The following is a 21,829-nucleotide window of genomic DNA, read 5'->3' on the forward strand; positions in this document are numbered from 1 at the left end:
TCAAGTCCCTGTATGAAGAGAAAGAGAGGGAAGAGGAGATGCAGCCATGTACAGCACTAGATCTCTTCTCCCCTATGAGGATCGAAAGATATAATTTTTTTTACCTTAAAGTGTTTCTAAAGGCAGAAGTTTTTATTTTATTTTAATGCATTCTATGCATTAAGATAAAAACCTTCTGTGTGCAGCTCCCCCCTCAGGCCCTCTAATACTTACCTGAGCCCCATCCCAATCCAGCGATGTTACACGAGAGGCTGTCTGGGGTTCTCCCATCTGATTGGCTCCCGCTTCTATCAATCAGAGTCAGTAAGCCAATGAGAGAGAGGGGGTCGGTCAGAGCTGTGGCTCCGTGTCTGAATGTCACACAGAGCAGCAGCTTGGCTCAGGTGCTCCCATAGCAAGCTGCTTGCTGTGGGGGCACTCAGCAGGAGGAAGGGGCCAGGAGTGCCGGTGAGGTACCCGAGAAAGAGGACGATCTGGGCTGCTCTGTGCAAAACCATTACACAGAGAATGTGTAGTATAAGTATAACGTTTGTTATTTTTAAACAAAAAAAAAAAGTCTTTAATATCACTTTAATGCAAGGAATGTAGTTTTAGTATCACTTTAATGCTGCTCCCCTCTGCCATTCCATTCACTGGCTTCCCCTACCCCACCGTGTAAAATTCAAAATGCTAACCATAACATACAAGGCCATTCACAACATTACTCCTATTGACATCACCAACCTCATCTGCAGATATTGCCCAAATCGTCCCCTCTGTTCCTCCCAGGACCTCCTGCTCTCTAGCTCCCTTGTTACCTCCTGCCATGCTCGCCTTCAGGACTTCTCCAGAGCCTCTCCCATCCTCTGGAACGCCCTGATATATCCGATCAGCCCCTACCCTGTCCCCCTTTAGGAGATCCCTGAAAATTCATCAAATCATTCTCTGCAGCTATTACCTTTTGTACCACCACTCCCTCTCTTTAGAATGTAAGCTCTACGAGCAGGGCCCTCCTGTACCTTTTGTATTGAACTGTACTGTAATTGTGTTGTCCCCCCTATACATTGTAAAGCGATGCCTAAACTGTTGGCGCTATATAAATCGTGTATAATAATAATTTAAAAAAATGAGACTTTATAAACCTGTCAGTGACCGTTATTTACAAACAAGATATTTGGGGGGCACACAATAAAAGATGCATTAAAGATGGTGCAACCATAAGACCATACAACAGAACAAAATATTACAACGCACATGCAAAAAAGACATGCATGTGTGCGATGTAATATTTTGTTCTGACCGGTATTTACAACACGAGCTATAACTCCTCAGTGTTCAGTCTCCAGGGTATGTACATTAACCCCTCAGAGACCAGTCTCATTTGAACCAGGAAACGATTCTATATGTTTAGCTATGTGAAGATATGCATTTACCTTCTTTTTTAGCAAACAATACTGTACTTTATAATGCATAAAATGAGGACTTCTTTAGTTCCTTTGGCTCCCTTGCTATAAGATGAATGTCCTTTCTAATTATTTTTCCTTTATTTGTTTATTCCTTTTTTTTTGTTTCTATATACTATAAAATTAGGTAGGTACTGTGCAAAATGGAATGTTTATGTAACTGAACCCCTGGAGGAAATGTTATTATTTTTTCAGAACATTGCATTTTTTGCCACCTGTATTGTTTAGTAGTTGCAATTTAAAGAAACGTATTGTGTTTTTTATTTTCATATTTTACAAATTCTTGATTTCTTTACTTATATTATTTACTTATATTATTATAATGGTAATGATTTGAAAAACTCTTCTGTGTCTAACTTGTGAATATATATATATATATGGTATATCTAACTATACAGTATGAGTATGTACAGTATAGGGATTGTCATATTTGCTTCTTACATACACAGGCTCTGCTTTGTTTTTGCTGTTTTTGCAGTACTACACAGTACTGTAGTTGTACTTTACTGCAACTTACCACAATACAAGGCTTAGAGTCAGTTGATATATGAAAACTATGCACAGCCTGTATAGTTGGTATCATATCCCAAGAATGGTTAGGAGATTGAATAAAGCTGAGATAAAGATACAGCTCCCTCCAGTGGCTTATCTACAAATCCCTAAATTGAATACATGAATAAAATATAGGAAGTGCAAGTTTTTGTTTTGTCATCTAAAAAAATATTTTAAGATAAACAATGCAATAATTTCTTAAAAGATATGTTCACTGAAAATACAGTATATGCTCCCATAAAGGTACTGTACACTTATGTATAAAAACATGTACTGTGCAGTATGGTCCCCATAGATATATTGCCAAACACATCTCTATTCCTACTGTTGGGTTTATACTGTGAGGTTGAATTATTAAAGTAGTAGAGCATGTGCAGTTTACAAAGTGAATTTTTACTTAGTTTAGTGAATGAAATTACACTACTGTAAGTCAACATTCACTTTGCAAAGAATATCTCATAACATGCAAGAAAAAAAAAAAAGATGTCTCCTTCTGCAGCTTACTGATTGGTTGACTCCTTGACTGAGTCTGGGGGGTCATACCCCACCCCAGCTGGATGAATGAGTAGACCCAGCCTGTAATGTCACTTCAGGCATCGGATCCTGTGTGGGGGCTACATGATGAATGTGGTGCATAATGCTGAGTTAGTCACAGGGTGCTATACAGGTCCAGGGCCATAGTGTGCCAATGGTGGAGCCCTGTCCCCGAGGACCCCTTCACTGCTCACCAAGGGTGAAGCCAAGGGAGGTCCGATCCGTTTGAGAGTAATGCCTATTTGGTCCCTCCTTGAATAAGTGCATCAAGGAGATCACAAGGGATAGGAGTATTCTCCTCCCCTACAAAGAGAAGGCTTCCGCTTCTGAGGGTAGTCTTTCTATTTCTCATGGCCGGAAAAATTTCATTTTGTTCCTTTCAGGCCTCCAGCTTTAAGTCTAAGTCTGAAACAGACTTTAGGCGAAAGTCGTCCCTGGAACAGACTCACTAATTGGAGTACCTCAGCCTGACATTTGATATGCTCTGTCGAGAATGTTCATGCCCGGGACAAACTTCTGCTTCTCCGCTCTTGTACCTCCTCGATTAATGTCTGCATGAGGATCTAATGGTATCTTCTTTTGAAGCAGTGCCAACTGCCCAGGTTCCCTCCAGACTGCTGCAACTCAACATGGCAACGTGGGACAAATAGACTTGGTCCTTAGATTCTTAGATTGTACCATGCATCTGACCTGCAAGACCACACTCTCCCTGGCATGGTAGATATACAGTCCGGTGCTGGAGTCAAGGAAACCCTTTCCCCCATAGATGTGGAAAGTTCTCATGACAGAGGCCAGCCTGTTGGGTTAGGGAGGAGTCTTAGATGCCCTATTCCTGCAGACTACTTGGTCTTCTGGCATCCAAATGCAACAATAAATGGGACAGGTTTGTTCCAGATCCACAGATTATCAGGGCTTTACAGTGTATACCCTGATGAATCAATTTCACCTGATGTATGCTTTTATGCCTCTCCAGTTTCTTTTTCATCCGCTCCACGGGATAGAGATGTAGGGTATTCTAGGGATTCTTATCTAATCGGACTGGCCCAGGATCCAGGATGATGTTCTACTCAAACATACTCAGACTCCTGGCAGATTCTCTGTGGGCCCTTCTGGATTGTCTGGTCCTTCTGTCCCTAGGGCCCGTCCACCATCCTGCTTCTCATTCACTGGCTTTAATGGCATTGCTGTTGAAGCCTGGGTCCTGAGAAGTAGGCCTTTTGGATTTGGTTATCTCTGTTTCCTTGAAGCTTAGCAAGTCAACCTCTCTGAAAATCTACCATCATATCTGGGAAGTGTCTTGTGCTTCTTCCATTCTCCTCTAGACCAACATCTGATAACAACAAAGGGATCCTTGCCCTCCCATTCCTTACTCAAGTCATTTGTGCAGGGTGTTGCGCACATCTCTACCCCCTACATTCCTTTCTGACTTCATGGGACTTTATGCTTGGTTCTTTCAGCCCTTCAGAGGTTGCCTTTCTAACCTTTTAGGGATATTCCCTTATCTGACTTTACTTGCAAGGTGGCTTTTCATGTTGCTATCACCTCTCCGTGGAATGCCTACGAATTAGAATCTCCCTGTACAGAGCCTTTCTTATGCCGCGTACACACGATCGAATTGTCCGGCGGACTTAGTCCGCCGGACCACATTACGCCGGACAAGTCGATCGTGTGTACGTGGCATTCGTTTCACACAAAGACAAGGTTGTCTTGAGGCTTAATGTAAAGCCTCTTTTGTCCCTAAGATGTTTTCCTACTTCCACATCAACCAGGTCCGTTTCCAAAACATCCCAAGGAAATTTCTCTCCACTGTCTTGACATGGTATGTGCTGTGAGAGTCTACCTCTCAGCTACAGGCTCTTTTAGGCAATTATATTCCCTTTTTTGACATCTTGATAGGCAGTGACAGGATGATGTAATTTCTGTGCATATCCACAACTGTTTGTTCATCCTGGCACCGAGGCGCGCCTAGAAGGTACACTGAGCTGCGCATATGCAGCTTGGTGTACATTCTAAAGAAGATTGCAAACAGGTAGGTAAGCTTGTTTTATTGTAGAAGAGTCATGACATGTCTCTTCTAAAATAAAGAGTCTGCTTGCTCAGAATTGTTGCTGTTTAACTTTTGTTCTGCAAAGGAAAAATATATGCAACCAATCAGAATTCATCTTTCAGCAGATTAGAGTAATTTTAGTGTTGTATTTGTTCACGTGGCTGAATAGGCAATGCATGGTTTTCATTGCTATCTGTCTTACTAAATAAAACATAAAAAAATGTACTAAATGACATGTGGCTGTGGTATTTATAATTGTTTCATGATCCTCTAGTTAGAAAGGAAAATATGGTTTGTCGAATAAACTATGCCAGTTAAAAATTCTTATAGCAACCCCAGAGAATATTGTGCGTCTTAGCTAATAATATCGCATATGAAATTATGCAATCAGCAAAATTCCAGTGATGCAACACAGCTTGAGGGAAGCGTAAGTGGGGATACAAAAAAAAGCTGTGAAAATGTGCTAGGACAAAGAGGAAAGAGAGCACAATGCAGTAATAGTAAACTGAACACACAAACTAAAAAAAATTTTAAGAAGAGATAGTGGAAAACGGTGAACAGGGAGAGACTCAGCCCAGGGGAGGAGCAGCTGTTTCTGGCTGCAGAAGCTCTATATCCAATCTAGGATTGCATGGGTTGGCACAGACATTGCACTGAGCAGTTACAGGCGAGAAGCTCTACTATATTTCCCGTACATGCGAGAATACTGTAAGTAACTAAACACACCAGCTGTATGTGCCAGTACTATATGCCTGGGGTTAGCAGTGTAATCCACGTGGATAAGATAAATATGGAAATGCTTAACAGTATTTCTTCTTTGAGAGGGCCTGTATATAGCTATAAGCTATGCTGTCTTTTTACATTGCTTGTATGCTATCTTTTGATGATCTAGTCTTAAAATTATTGTGCTGTTTATACTTATTTAGAATACATGTATTTGTATCTAACATTTTACCACTGGATATTTGTATTATAGAATAGAAATCCTGTGTTTATGATTTTGTTCCTGGAATCTGGTAGAACACAACTTTACTAGTTCATTTATAAAATGTAGGAAATGTACGTATGTATGACTGTACATGCTGCTGATATCTAAGCATCCTAACATGTACAAGTATACAGGTTTAGGAGTCCAGACTGCACTCGGCATGATCATTCTGGATAAATGACTCCAAAGTGTTGAAGCCAAAGACAGCCAGGCAATTAGCATTTTTAGATGAAGGTCAGTAGTGGCATTCTTTATATGTCTGCAACCACCTGCAGAGAAAAACGCGCTGCCACTCACAAGATGTGTGTGAGTACCATTAATCCTAATGGCATCCCCACGCAGTAGAAACCACGATGCACAGTGCGTTTTCCCTGCGGTTGCATTTTCTGAAAAGTTGCAGGCACCTTTTCCCTGTGTTTTCAGTGGATACAGCAGCCTATTCAGATGAATGGGTTTTTGTGCATTGGGAAATGCGGCTGCGGTGAAACCGCATATATATATGAACCAAGCCTCAAGCCCATACACACGATCGGAAATTCCGCCAGCAAAAGTCCGATGTGAGCTTTTGTCTATGCTGCATCAGACTTTTGCTGGCCGCCAGCAAAAGATTGAGAGCAGGTTCTCTATTTTTCCGACAGAAAAAGTTCCAATTGGAAATTCCGATCGTCAGTAGTAATTCCGACGCGCAAAATTCCTACGCACGCTCATAAATAATTTGAGGCATGCTCAGAAGCATTGAACTTCATTTTCTCAGCTCGTCAATAGTGTTGTTCGTCACTGCGTTCTTGACAGTCGAAAGTTCAGAGAACTTTTGTGTGACCATGTGTATGCAAGCCAAGCTTGAGCAGAATTGCGTCGGAAAAAGCATCCAAGATTTTTCAGACGGAAATTTTGCTCATGTGTACGACATTATATAAAATATATGTAACACCTCTGCATATTGTATCCTTTAAAGCGGAGGTCCACCCTAAAATGGACCTCCGCTCATCGGAATCCCCCCCCCCCCCTCCGGCGCCACAATCGGCACCTTTCAGGGGGGAGGGGGGTGCAGTTACCTGGATAATCCAGGTAACTGCACCCACTTCCGGGCTAGCTCTCTGCGGAACGGGGCGTACGTTCCGCAAGCGCCCGCCCCCTTCAGCAAGTGCCCCGCTGCCTGCTGGGAAACACACAGCTCCCAGAGGCAGCGGGGACCGTCCGGATTGCGCCGCGCGGCTCGCGCATGCGCAGTAGGGAACCGGGAAATGAAGCCGAAAGGCTCCATTTCCTGATTCCCATACCCAAGATGGCGGCGGGACCCGGCAGCCGAGCGAGCGATCGGCTTCGGGTGCCGACATCGCGGGCGCGCTGGACAGGTAAGTGTCACTATTTAAAAGTCAGCAGCTGCAGTATTTGTAGCTGCTGGCTTTTAAAAAAAAAAAAAAAACGCGGAGTCCCGGTGGACTCCCGCTTTAAATTCAGTTCACAAAGATAAATGCCATCAGACATTTTCCAAAGGAACTTCTCATAAATCATTATTTTAGCTCAAGTTTTATGTTATAACCATCTTAGACACCTAATTTTCCTTTCCTCCCTGTTATTACTACCCTGAAACTGATGTTATTTTAAAGTCCAATTCTACCCTGTACAAAGAGTGTACATCAGGTAGGCATATTTGTTTTTACAAAAGATTATCTAATTTAGCCTTTTTCAACCAGGGTGCCCAGGCACCCTGAGGTGCTTTGAGGTTATTTCAGGGGTGCCTTAGTAAAATGCCTAAAAATTGCCCAAAAATTGTATAAAGCGGCATGTGGATGAAGGCTGCCTTTTAGTTACACTAAGTTACAGGTTTTTATAGTGCACCATTAAAACCTTCTAGCTGCCGGCGTCCTAATGACCAATGGCGTCATAGGTTGATAAGGAGGATGTCAGTCACCTGTATGGCATCCTTTTTTGGCCCTCCCCTGCCCGTCTCCATCAGAGATAGGGTCACAGTAGCTGAGTGATGGGGAAACATTGGAATACTAGTCAGTACCAGTTTGGAAGAATAAATCACCTCTAATGTTGGGTGTTCTACTTGGACTTGTGGATGTTGCTGCATTATTAGAATAGTTTTTACATCTTTTACATTTTAGAATGGGGTGCCTCAAGATTGTCCATGATTTTTAAAGGGTGCTTTGAGATTGTACATAATTTTTAAGGGGTGACTTGACCCATAAAAAGGTTGAGAAACACTGATCTGCTGGGATCCCTGGTCTGCTGGGATCCCCGTCACGCCTTAGATGCTTCTTTCAATGTGTGCCAGCATATCTTCAGGGAAGGGTTCATTCCTTGGCCCTTAATTTGGAGACAGAGGACTTATACTGCACCATAACATATACCAGAAATCTAGAACTTTTCTTTTAAGGGGTGCCTACAAATGAGCTAAGCTTTGGAGTTTACATAGATTTTTTCATAACAGTTGGTAAAATAACAATGAGGTTTATAACAGTGCTAGCTGTGGTAAAATACCACTACATACAGAGCAAGTTAAATAAAGCCTTTCATGCATCTTTATGAATTTCAATTTAAGAGGTATGAGGTAGATAAAGTGTGGTATTAAGTAGACCTTTAATTACCATGAGGATTCCAGAGAGGCTGAAGCAGTACAATGAAGTAATGAAGACATCTGACCATGCCAGCACATATCTTTACATATCTCATTCAGCAATGTTGACACCATGAACCTAAAGTGCTAATATATATATATATATTTTGCATAGGAGTCTTCAAAGCATTGCATTCATGTTCAGAGGGTCATGGGTGCAATGCCAGGCTCCTGCAGACACTTCCTCCAGCGCTATTTCTGTATAGAGGTACAGGCTTTCAGTTACTGAGCTGGAGGAAGTATCATTAGACTATGAGTGCAGTAATCACTGCACTTGTGTTCTAACAAGAACTAAAATCCCTCTGCCGCAGTGGTAGGAGGGACTTGTGGTTCATTAACTTAAAAATGTCTGTGAATGAATGATGCTGTGCAGGCAAATCCGTGTCAATTTTCAAAATGGACAGCTGCTGCAGGGAAGAAGAAGAAGAACCCCTGCAGGCTGTTACAGGGGGTGTTCTGGGGGTGGGGGTCCATTTGACACCTTACACCCTAAATACGGGTGTGACAGGTAACATGGCGCAAAAGGTAAAGTTGGCCTTTAAGTTTAGCCTGCTCCCTCTCAGGTTTCTATTGGATAGTAAGGCTATCCATCACAGTGATGGTTCACTGGAAGCAGCAGGAAATGAAGAGTCAACCTTAAACCCTTTCAAGAAGTGATGAAACTGGCTTCTTATTGCAGCCCTAGATGTGGGGCAGCAACCAGAACTGGAGGGGTCACAGTGTGAAGTTACAGTAGGTGCATTGTACTCCTGTAGCCAGTTTAACATATTAATGGCACTGTAGAAATAGAAACAAATAGCCCAGGCCGCCACACACCTTGCCCGGCCTGAGAAGTTAGCAGGTAAAAGCAGTCTCATCTCGATTCATCCAGGCCGTGCCTACTAATTACTCGGGCCAGGTGAGGTGTGTGGTGGCCGGGCTATTTATTTCAATTTCTACAGTGTGCTTTAGATCTGGACAAACCTCTCCCAAGCCTGCACCCTCACTAGTCAGCAGCATCGAACATACTGTACCTTGTCAGTCTGTGTGGGGGCCCCTAAGCATTGATCATGGGCCATATTTATGCTACAGATGGATTTCCTTTACACTAAAATCAGTACATCATTCTCTTTCACCAATATAAGGGTGTCAGGGAATTTCTGTGAGACATCTGGCACGCAGGCATGCACATGGTATTTCCCATAGAATGGGTAACCAGGTGTGCTCATGTGCACAGGTTTGCGTATGCATGTGGGAGTGTATCTGCTGGTGCCAGATAGCCTATTTACAGGATGCTCCTATTCATGCTTAGTGCTGTTCTTACTCACCTGACCCTGGATTCTGCTTGCTTTTCTGCCCACCATTTCCTAACCTCTGCTTTACGCTTGACTACGTTTCTGCCTATGCTTCTGTACCTCATTGCCCGCTCTCTGCTGACCCTGCGACCACGCTTCTGGTTCTGATTTGGCTATATGTTGCTTCTAGTGCCTACCTTGGCTGTCATCTACATCAGCTCCAATCGTCGCAGCACATTGCTGTCGTAAGCTTGCTGGGAACTCTTACAATCCACAAGTCCAGAACCTGCGGTGCATGCAGAGTACCCATTTAACCTTGACTGGTCCATCCTGCATGGCTTCTGTTTATGGTCCAGTGTCCTGTCAGACCATCCGGGATCGCATCTCCTACTGCAAGTTCTACTATCAACACCTGTCGGCACTCGTGTTCCTCATGTTCCTGCTGTCCCTCGGCACCATCTGTTCCACTTTCATTGGGGTCTGGGCTGGAGATGCATAAGAGGGCAACCTCATTATTTCAGTCTCCTACCAGGTATGTGACAAAGGGCTTACAATGAGAAGGCAAAAGCAATTTTAAGCTGCTTAGAATGAGTTAGAAGCAGGTCAAAAGCATCTGAAAGTGATCTAAAATTCAAGCTGAATACATTGCCTTGAAAAAGTATTGATACCACTTGAAATTTTCCACATTTTGTCATGTTACAGCCAAAAACGTAAATGTATTTTATTGGGATTTTATGTGATAGACCAACACAAAGTGGCACGTAGTTGTGAAGGGGAAGGGAAATGATAAATGGTTTTCAACATGTTTTACAAATAAATATGTGAAAAGTATGGCGTACATTTGTATTCAGCCCCCCTGAGTCAATACTTTGTAGAACCACCTTTCGCTGCAATTACAGCTACAAGTCTTTTTGGGGATGTCTCTATCAGCTTTGCACATCTAGAGAGTGACATTTTTGCCCATTCTTCTTTGCAAAATAGCTCAAGCTCTGTCAGATTGGATGGATTGTCTGTGAACAGCAATTTTCAAGTCTTGCCAGAGATTCTCAATTGGATTTAGGTCTAGACTTTGACTGGGCCATTCTAACACATGAATATGCTTTGATCAAAACCATTCCATTGTAGCTCTGGCTGTAGGTTTAGGGTCATTGTCCTGCTGGAAGGTGAACCTCCACCCCAGTCTCAAGTCTTTTGCAGACTCTAATGCCGTGTACACACAACTGTTTTTTCTGTCAGAATAAACTAGAATAGAATGCGATGACGTTACGACGGGACTAGAAAAAGGAAGTTCAATAGCCAGTAGCCAATAGCTACCCTTGCGTTGTTTTTGGTCCATCGGAATAGCATGCAGGCAAACAGTTTTCCCCATAGGAATTGATTCCGTCTGAAAGATTTAAAACATGTTCTATTTCTAGGCCCCTCAGAATAAAAAAAAAAAGTCAGATGAAGCCCACACAAGATCGGAATATACAATGAAATTATTCTGTCGGCTTTTTCTGCCGGAAAGTCCGACCGTGTGTACACGGTATAACAGGTTCTCTTCTAAGATTACCCTGTATCTGGCTGCATCCATCTTCCCATCAACTCTGACCAGCTTCCCTGTCCCCGCTGAAGACAAGCATCCCCACAACATGATGCTGCCACCTCCATGTTTCATGGTCGGGGTTGATGTATTTAGGGTGATGTGTAGTGTTAGTTTTCTGCCAAACATAGCGATTTACTTTTAGGCCAAAAAAGTTCAATTTTGGTCTTATCTGACCAGAGCACCTTCTTCCACGTGTTTTCTGTGTACCCCATATGGCTTCTTACAAACTGCAAACGGGACTTCTGATGGCTTTCTTTCAACAATGGCTTTCTTCTTACCATTCTTCCATAAAGACCATAGTTGTGGAGTGCACAACTAATAGTTGTCCTGTGGACAGATTCTCCAACCTGAGTTGTGGATTTCTGCAGCTCCTCCAGAGTTATCATGGGCCTATTGGCTGCTTCTCTGATTAGTGCTCTCCTTGCCAACAACTTTATCCCTGACCTGTCTGGTGTGTTCCCTGGCCTTCATGATGCTCCTTGTTTACTAATGTTCTCTAACAAACTTCATAGGGAATTGATACAAAGATTAAATTACACACAGGTGGACTCTGTTTACTAATTACCGTATTTATTGACGTATAACACTTAAAATTGTGGGAGAATCGCGGGTGCGTGTTATACGCCGATCCACTTTCGGGCACTCTCAGCTGCTCTCGGCGGCCGAGTGCAGCCTAAAGCAGCTGAAAGCCGACGAGAACGGCCAATACACAGGACATCCGGCTCTGTATCTCGGCAGCACTATTTTTAAATGGCAAAGCTGCAAATTACACTGACAAGGCTGCAGATGGACACTGACAAGGGTGCAATGATGGACAAGGCTGCAGATGGACACTGATAAGGCTGCATTGATAGGCATTTAAATGTAAGTTTTTGTTCCTTAAACTTCCTTCCTAAAAGCTTTTTACTTAAAATTCCCTCCTAAACTTGGGGTGTACCATAAAAATGTGTTGGTGGCCCCGCGCTTACGGAATTAAGTGAAAAGAACTGCTGCCTCTACCGTTACAACCACCTAAAGGGAATGGAAATATAATGGAAAATAAGGGAAGGTAGGTGTGGCGCTGTTCTGGGGTGCAATATTACGTATCCTTTAGATCTCCCTCCGTATCTCCCACCAACTGCAATCAACATGTGCCGTGGAGCTGACTTTTTTTGGTCAGTTCCCGGCCACATGTTGATTGCAGCTGGTGCAATTTATAGAGCACTTGTCATTATGTTTATTTTTTCTTGTTAAGTTCATTGTCAGTTGCACCATGCACATGACACTTTTAATTTATTTTTTATATAAACAGCAGGACATAGAGAGTGTTACATAGGGGCATGGAACATTGCACCCCAGAACAGCGCCACACCTACCTTGCCTTATTTTCCAATATCCCGTACCAGCCAAACAGATTTTATTACAGTGTAATCAAATTGGTTAAAGGTGAAATGTGATTGGCTGCTGTGCATTGCTGCGGGTTGTGGCAAGAGTTGTGGCTAGAACTGTACCTGCAGAGTGAATCTTCCCAGGACCACCATGGGAGGAGGTAGGCTCTGTGTGTGCACCATAACAGTTAGTAGAAAGGGAAATCCATGGGTGCTAGCTGCCTAATTCCTCTTTGAAATGCTGATAGTGTGCTTGGTGCCCAGGGAATGAAACTATGTACATCATTGCTGTGGAAGAGGGGGGGGGAAGCTTGAGACTGGTGTTCATAAAGGCGGACAGTCCTTATAGCTGGGTGGACCAAAGAGCGGGTGCAGGGGAGATCAGCACCAGTAGAGCTGGAACTAGCAAACTAAGAAAGATAAGAAATGTATGCTCTATATTTACCATCTGCATGTCTATAATTTACTACATTTCACATGACACCCTCTCTCCTTGATCTGTGCTGTTTTTAAATGCATGTCTCTTATGTTAATAGATTTAAGGATCTGCTGAAACTTTGCTGACATTGAGGGCTATATTATAATCCTTGTGAATACTATTGACTTTCAAGTGTCAATTACAGCACTCACTCAATTTGTGATTGTTCTGAGGGTGGATGAATTGTTCCAGTATTTACCATTCCCAGGTTAATCCTCATGTAAATCATACCGTACATGTGCATATAACACCCTGCCACCTAAATCTATAATAAATTTGCATTGATTTTAAACGATCAACTCCTATTTCTTTAGCTTTAGAGATTTGCTGAGACTTTGTTGTCATCATTGAAGGCTATATTTTAATTCTTGTGAATATACTGTTCTCAATTTTCAAGCATCATCCATACTCTAGTTTGGACATTCCGCGGATGATTTGTGATTGCTTACAGGGTGGACAAGTTATTGCAGTAATTACTGCTTGCAAGTTAACCTGCATTTTATTGATATGCCTCATAAGCCTATATACCGCCCTCCCTCCTAAGCCTGCAATTGATTTGTGCTGATCCTGTATGAATGTCTACCTTAAAAACTCCTTGTAAGCCCCTGTACACACGGTCGGAGATTTCGACAACCAAATCCGTTGGATTTTGTCCGTCGGATTTTGCCCGTCGGATCTTGTCCGAAACTGTTGCATACACACGGTCGGACTAAGTTGTCGAAAAATCCGATCATTTAGAACGTGATGACGTAATTTCGTTACGATGGGACTACGTTCAGACTAGTAGCCAATAGCTTTGATGTAGGAATTTGATCTGAGCATGCGTGCCACTTGGTCCGATCAAAATTCTCTACATATGATCGGAGTATGTCCGATCGAACCAGTTGGTCGGAAAATATTTCCAACAAGTTGGAAAATTGGGTCCGACGGATATTCCAACGGAATCAGTCTGATGCATACCACACACAGTCGGATTATCCGACAACACGGTCCGATAGGACACATTCCAACGGATTCTCCGACCGTGTGTACAAGGGCTAAGGGTCATTTAGTTGTTGGTGGCTAATACCCAGAGTCTACCGGCCAAAAAAGAAACTTTACTGAAAGCACTGGCTTGTTGCCTGATTTTTTTCCTGATTTTATTGAAGCTAATCTCCTGTATATAGTCCAAGAAACAAACATTTTATATAAAAAAATTTTGATCAGAAATAATAGACTGAACTTGCCAAGAAAAAAAAAAAGAAAAAGAAAAAAAAAAAACCTGAGGGAATACCCACAAAAAGGGTTCAAATTATGCCTTTATGGATAGGAAACAATTGGTGAGCTAGGATTATATGGAGAAAAGCCATGTATAACCAATTTAAAAAACTATTTATGGAAAGTGTAGAAAAAGAGATAGAAACGGTAAAAAAAAGTTGTCAGTCATTTCTGAGAAGAAAGTTAAGGGCAGAAAAACAAATCTCTGCTCTAGAAGACCAAATTGTTCAGTATAAAAGTGTTTAAATCAATAAAAGGGATATCACTCTTGAATACAGAACTGTAGTGATAAATCATACACAAAAAATGAACATAAATTAAAAAAATAAATAAATAAAAATAAATACAGTATCTCACAAAAGTAAGTACACTCCTCACATTTTTGTAAATATTTTATTATATATTTTCATGTGACAACACTGAAAAATGGCACTTTTCTACAATGTAAAATAGTGAGTGTACAGCTTGTATAACAGTGTAAATTTGCTGTCCCCTCAAAATAACTCAACACACAGCCATTAATGTTGAAAAACCACTGGCAACAAAAGTGAGTACAAGTGAAAATATTCAAATTGCGCCCAAAGTGTCAATATTTTGTGTGGCCACCATTATTTCCCAGCAATGCCTTAACCCTCTTGGGCATGGAGTTCACTAGAGCTTCACAGGTTGCCACTGGAGTCCTCTTTCACTCCTCTATGACGACATCACGGAGTTTGTGGATGTTAGAGACCTTGCGCTCCTCCACCTTCTGTTTGAGGATGCCCCACATATGCTCCATAGGGTTTAGGTCTGGAGACATACTTGGCCAGTCCATCGCCTTTATCCTCAGCTTCTTTAGCAATGCAGCGGTTGTCTTGGAGATGTGTTTGGGGTCGTTATCATGTTGAAATACTGCCCACGGCCCAGTCCCCGAAGGGAGGGGATCATGTTCCCTCAATGGGCTGTAGCTTCCCAGTCCCGGCAGCACTCATGCAACCCCAGACCATGACACTCCCACCACCAGGCAAGACACACTTGTCTTTGTACTCCTCACCTGGTTGCCACCACACACATTTGACAACATCTGAACAAAACAAGTTTATCTTGGTCTCATCAGACCACAGGACATGATTCCAGTGATCTATGTCCTTAGTCTGCTTGTCTTCAGCAAACTGTTTGCTTTCTGTTTTCTTGTGCATCAAAAGGCTTCCTTCTGGGATGACAGCCTTGCAGGCCAATTTGATTCAGTGGGCGACGTATGGTCTGAGCACTGACAGGCCAACCCCCTCCTCTTCAACCTCTGCAGCAATGCTGGCAGCACTCATACATCTTTTTTTTATAATTGTAATTTTTTATTAATTTTTAAAGCAAAAACAAAAACAATACACTAAAGCATTAGAAAAATCAGTAAATATAGAAAGATATAGATCAAGATGTAAGGCATACGTTACAACGGACAGAGAAAAATGTCCACAAACGCAGGCACAAGGGTGAACTGCGTATCCATATCTCGTACTATAAATAACAAACAGTCGGTGTAAATCAAACAAACTATTCTGAGCATCAAGAGGCCGGAGGCCAAAAAGAGATAAAAAACGGATATTCACATGGTCAACATAGTATGTCCCCGGGAGGGGAGGGGGACAAGACAGGGTAGGGAAGGGGGGGGGACGGAAGCCATCAACAAAGGGCCCCGATCGGTAGCTGCAGTCAGATGGACGTACCGGCAGGGGGGCCCCCATATGCCGATCGATCCCAGGGTCCCCACACTTTTTCGAACTGGGGAACCAAATCATGCACCGAGGCTGTCAAATACTCCATTCTCCGAATTTCAGACACCAGTTGGAGTAACCTAGGCCAGGGGGGAGTTGCATTGGACAGCCAACACAATGGGACAAGCCTCTTAGCAGCAAGCAAAATGTAGGAAACCAGTCGATTGGTGTTTTTAGGTATACCTGGTATAGGGAGACCCAGCAAGCAATATAGGGGATCAATCGGGAGGGATACCCCCGTCACCTCCACCACCAGCACTCATACATCTATTTCCCAAAGACAACCTCTGGATAAGATGCTGAGCTTGTGCACTCAACTTCTTTGATTGATCATGCTGAGGCCTGTTCTGAGTGGAACCTGTCTTCTTAAACCACTGTATGGTCTTGGGCACTGTGCTGCAGCTCAGTTTCAGGGTCTTGGCAATCTTCTTATAGCCTAGGCCATCTTTATGTAGAGCGACAATTCTTTTTTTTAGATGCTCAGAGAGGTCTTTGCCATGAGGTGCCATGTTGAACTTCCAGTGACCAGTATGAGAGTGAGAAAGATAACATCAAATTTAACACACCTGCTCCCCATTCACACTTGAGACCTTGTAACACTAACGAGTCACATGACACAGGGGAGGGAAAATGGCTAATTGGGCCCAATTTGGACATTTTCAGTTAGGGGTGTACTCACTTTTGTTGCCAGCGGTTTAGACATTAATGGCGGTGTGGTGAATTATTTTGATGGGACAGCAAATTTACACTGTTATACAAGCTGTACACTCACTACTTTACATTGTAGCAAAGTGTAATTACTTCAGTGTTGTCACATGAAAAGATATAATAAAATATTTACAAAAATGTGGGGGGTATACTCACTTTTGTGAGATACTTTATATATATATATATATATATATATATATATATATATATATATATATATATATATACTGTATATATGCAATGTTATTGAACCTAAGTCTCTGCAATCAAATGTGAGAGTCACAAATGAACTATCACCAGTACAAAAAAATTCAAATCCATCCAAAACGAACAGACAACTAATATTCAAAGTGCTTCTTCATGCAACACCTCAATATATTTGTGTAATCTCAAAATCATGTGTCCTTCCACCTCTTTGATAGACAGACACTCACCAGGTTAAATTGTCTCTTTTTTTACAAAGATTGGTTGCTAAAACTCTTAGCTGCAGTAATCCAGTCAAAACATAGAAATCCTCCTCCTCTTCTTTCTCCACAGCATTTGTATCATAAGATCATGGAAAAAAAAACAAGATAGCACACATCCTGTGATATTGCTTAAATCCCGTGTTTATTTAAAACAAGTAGGCATACTCACAAGCAAACACATGAAACAAATAGCAAATGTAAGTCAGTATATGGGCTGCCTAAGGATCCCTTCTCCCACTGTTTACAGACTTCAAGCCAGCTGCCCTGCTTCTCAGTATTTCTCCCTGGCTTCCTGCCTCACAGATTCATATGCGATTGCCACCAGGCCATGTCCAGACGAGTTTCGTCATATGACTTCACATCCAGATGCATTTTATCATCAATATGACTTTATCTGGCGTATGAAAGAGTACTTGCAAAATTACAAAAAGAGAACAATTATGCCACGTACACACGATCAGACTATCCGGCGGACTTGCTCCGCCCGTGTGTGGGCTCCGGCGGACTTTTTTTCCCCAAAAGTCTGGCGGACTTAGAAAGTAGTTTTGACTCAAAAATTGTCCGGCTGACAATCCGGCCGTGTGTGTGCTAGTCTGCCGTACTTTTGAAATGAACAGACTTTCCCGCACACGGAGGAAAGGCTGTTCATTTTGAATGCGGCTCCAGGTAACCGGGACTAGCGAAGGAAGTCAATGTCGCTGGCCCCGTCACCTGGTATGGACTTAAAGGGGAAGCCTTACGTCAAATAAACGGCGTGGGGATCCCCCCAAAGTCCATATCAGACCTTTATCCGAGCACGCAGCCCGGCCGGTCAGGAAAGGGGGTGGGGACGAGCGAGCACCCCCCCCTCCTGAACCGTACCAGGCCGCGTGCCCTCAACATGGGGGGTGCTTTGGGAATGAGTATGGGGTACAATGTACCCCTACCCATTGACCTGGTGAAAAAAATGTAAAAAAAAAACACCACACAAGGGTTTAAAATAATTTTTTGCTCAGCACCGGGGGTCTTCTTCTGTCTTGGGGGGTTTTCTCGCCGGACTCCTCCGCTATCTTCTGCTAGCTCTTTTACTAGCGGAGGAGCCCGGCTTTCTTCTTCGTCGTCGCCCGGGGGTCTTCTTCTGATTTCGGGGGGTCTTCTCCCCCTCTTCGGTTCTTCTTACCGGGCCTCTGCCTTCTTCCAGCTCTTTTACTAGTGGTGGCCCGGGCTTCTATCGCCGCTGCCTTCTCTTCTTCTTGTTCTTCTTGTTTTTCTTGTTCTTCTTCTTCTTCCTTGAGATGTTGACTCGACGCTCTCTCTGGCCGCAATGACAGGGACACAGTGTGCGGTGACTTATATAGGGACATCGCCGGGTGATGTTCCCGCCCATTATGATGTCACAGTCCCAGCATCCTCTGGGACTGTGACATCATAAGTCAACATCTCAAGGAAGAAGAAGAACAAGAACAAGAAGAACAAGAAGAAAAGACGGCGGCGATAGAAGACCGGGCCACCGCTAGTAAAAGAGCTAGAAGAAGGCGTGGAGGCCCGACAAGAACCGAAGAGGGGGACAAGACCCCCAAAGTCGGAAGAAGAGGTGGCGGCAACAGAAGAAGGCGCGGAGGCCCGACAAGACCCCCGAAGAGGGGGACAAGACCCCCGAAGTCGGAAGACCCCCGGGTGGCGACGAAGAAGAAAGCCGGGCTCCTCCGCTAGTAAAAGAGCTAGCAGAAGATAGCGGAGGAGTCCGGCGAGAAGACCCCCCAAGACGGAAGAAGACCCCCGGAGCTATGCAATAAATAATTTTAAACCCTTGCGTGTTTTTTTTTTATATTTTTTTTACCAGGTCAATGGGTAGGGGTACATTGTACCCCATACTCATTCACATAGGGTGGGGGCCGGTATCTGGGGGCCCCCTTATTAAAGGGGGCTCCTGGATTCCGATAAGCCCCCCGCCCGCAGACCCCGACAACCAATGGCCAGGGTTGTCAGGAAGAGGTCCTTGTCCTCATCAACATGGGGACAAGGTGCTTTGGGGTGGGGGGTAAAGCACCCCCCCATGTTGAGGGCACGTGGCCTGGTACAGCTCAGGAGGGGGGGCGTTAGCTCGTCCCCACCCACTTTCCTGACTGGCCAGGCTGCGTGCTCGGATAAGGGTCTGATATGGACTTTGGGGGACCCCCACACCATTTTTTCAGCGTACGGCTTCCCCTTTAAGTCCATACCAGGTGACAGGGCCAGCGACGTGTCAATCTCGCCGCTGACATTGACTTCCTTCGCTAGTCCCAGCTACCTGGAGCCGCGTTCAAAATGAATGGACTTTCCTCCGTGTGTGGGCAAGTTCGTTCATTTCAAAAGTCCGGCGGACTCCCGCCGTAGTCCGGCGGACCTAGTCCACCGGAAAAGTCCGATTGTGTGTGGGCAGGCCCGCTCCTTCGGAAAGTCCGCCAGACTAAGTTTGCCGGATAGTCTGATCGTGTGTACGCGCCATTAGATGTTAAGGTTGATGATGTGGAAAACAGATCAAGAGTGGATAAAATTAAGCGAGGCTGCATGCCAGAGTCTATGGTAGGCAAGAAACCAAGAAACTGGAGAAATTTGTCACTACTACAATGACTAAGCTATTGGTCTTGGAATTTTTTTTTACCATAATAAAGGACTGCACAGAATAGGCCATCCAATGAAAAAAAAATAGTCATAATAATCAGTTTCTTAGATGTTGAAATTCACAAAGATTCTAGTAATTTAATATCATGTAAACTTTTTAGGAAGCCTACTGAAGGTAATACTATTCTGCATTCATTGAGTTTCTAGCCTAGACCACTGGTCAACTCAATTCCCTACAGTCAGTACCTGCAAATTAAATGCACTGTATTGTTGGGTGCTGGTGACATGTCTCCCTATCTTTGGCTTACCAGGAATTGAACCATTATCTAACCTGTTCCTGAATCATTTCTTGGGACTATTACTTGAGTACTGCACTTTTATTATATATACTTTTTTATTTACTTTCTTCAATATTTTGCTGGCTGCTGATGTTTTATTGAATATATTGGTATGTGAAATTTTAGCGCAACATACGGTAGTTTATTTTTATTTGTGCTGTGAATTTCTGACCTTAACACAAGAAAAGGGGGGGGGGGGTGGAATTTGCATGAGTGACCGGTTTCCTGTGGTCTTGTAGGATGAGGTATGAATATTTATTAACGGAGTAACATTTTACCATTGAAGCCTTCAAGATATTAGTTTTGAGCAGAATTTATCTTTACCTGTATCTCTCATCATCAAGTTCTAGTATCAAGTAAATGCATAATTATATTTTCTGTTCTGAATTTAAAGTTTAATTGCAAATTCTACAAACTTGGTAAGTACTTATTCTATTGTTTTGTATTTCCAGATTCTGTTTTCCAATAGATTGTGTTCACACCAAGACCAAGATTTCTGTCAGCATAATATGACAACAGGTACTTTCATATGTTAACATTTCATAGTGTTGAGAATCTGTTTACCAGAAATGGGTGATTTGCTAAAGCATGTATTGTAAGTTTTATGTCGATCCATTAAACATGTGTTAAGTGGGAAAACAGTTGAGAATGATTGGTATATAAAGAAACCCCACAATCATGGGTTAGTGTTGAAATTAATGAATTTTAATAATCCCCAAAATGTACCCATGATTTGTGTTATTTTATAGCACTTACATATACAAGTATATCAATTGTTTTCTACAATATGCAGTTAAAACATTGTCTGTCTCTATGGAAAATGTTTAATTAATTGTGATGAGAAGGTTGGATTTGTTCAACATGTGGATTGTTGTGAACAAATGTTATACTAGATTCCTTAAGGGCACCCACCTGCTGAAACAGACAATTAAAGTTTGTTTCAACTTTTGCAACCAAAATTGGGATAACACCATCTTTATATTTGATATGTTCCATTTCACTTAGTAAAAAACATTTAGGAATTTCAGCTTACATTTCAGATGTGCTTTTCTGGAAACTTCAGCACTAAAAAAACATTCTTAGGTCTCATTGTTTATGTGGGCTAGTGTCATGTACCTGGTCAGAGGTCGGAGTGCTGAGAGGGCTCCCCTTGCAGCGGAGTGCAGGGAACCCTTGAAGGTGGTACAGGGAATGCAGTGCCCAAAGAAGCACGGGTTGCCAGCTCTAGTAGTCTGAAGAGCTGGTCACCGGATGGAAGCAGGAACAAGCAGGATGCACTGTAAGGCAGGTGTCCTTGAGCAGTCCCAGGTGTACTTGGCAGCGGGGCAAACAGGAAACAGTATTAGAAGCCAGGCCAGGGCTCATGCATGGTAGATCAGTCAGGAGCAGAGGTAGATAGCATGAACTGGATAGCAGCGGAGTTGGTGATACAAGCCAGCAGTACAAGCCAGGGTTCAGAGCCAGGAATGGAGTTAAAACACTCAGAGGTACACAAACACAAGAGTGCTGACAATAATTCAACAATCTGTTGAGCAAAGCAGCAACCTTTTATAGGCAAGTGAGCACCAACATCTATCACGTTCTGCGTGTGCCACTGCACAAGCGCATGTGCCAATTCGCTATACGTGCACCAATGCGCATGGAGGTGCGCACGATGCAGTCATTTCGAATATTGGCAGTATTGCCAGTTCTCCTTTCGTCGTTTTTCTGACAGCTAGGGAAATGTGTGCCATAATCAACCCTGTCTGTACTGTGCTGGAAGATCTCTATTATCAGTTGTAAATTAGCTTTGGAACACTGTCTGTCCTATCAAAGGGTTATAGATTTAGAAG

General features: G+C 43.1%; 1 protein-coding gene across 2 annotated transcripts in view; it reads left to right on the forward strand.

The window, feature by feature from the left end:
* Positions 1-4,980: 4,980 nt before the first annotated feature.
* The window catches only part of NRG4 (neuregulin 4), a 53,973-nt gene continuing 37,124 nt past the window's right edge, over positions 4,981-21,829 (forward strand). The window contains exons 1-3 of one of the 2 annotated variants that reach the window (XM_077468633.1): positions 4,981-5,283; positions 9,654-9,995; positions 20,450-20,516. In XM_077468633.1, coding sequence (XP_077324759.1) covers positions 20,507-20,516 — 10 coding nt within the window. In that variant the 5' untranslated portion in view covers positions 4,981-5,283; positions 9,654-9,995; positions 20,450-20,506. The remainder of the gene's footprint in view (positions 5,284-9,653; positions 9,996-20,449; positions 20,517-21,829) is intronic. The other variant, XM_077468632.1, reaches the window with a different exon arrangement.

This window comes from Lithobates pipiens, unplaced genomic scaffold (genome assembly GCF_037356315.1).
Source record: "Lithobates pipiens isolate NorthernLeopardFrog02 unplaced genomic scaffold, aLitPip1_a1.2 Scaffold_8, whole genome shotgun sequence".
In the NCBI taxonomy this organism is placed as follows: domain Eukaryota; kingdom Metazoa; phylum Chordata; class Amphibia; order Anura; family Ranidae; genus Lithobates; species Lithobates pipiens.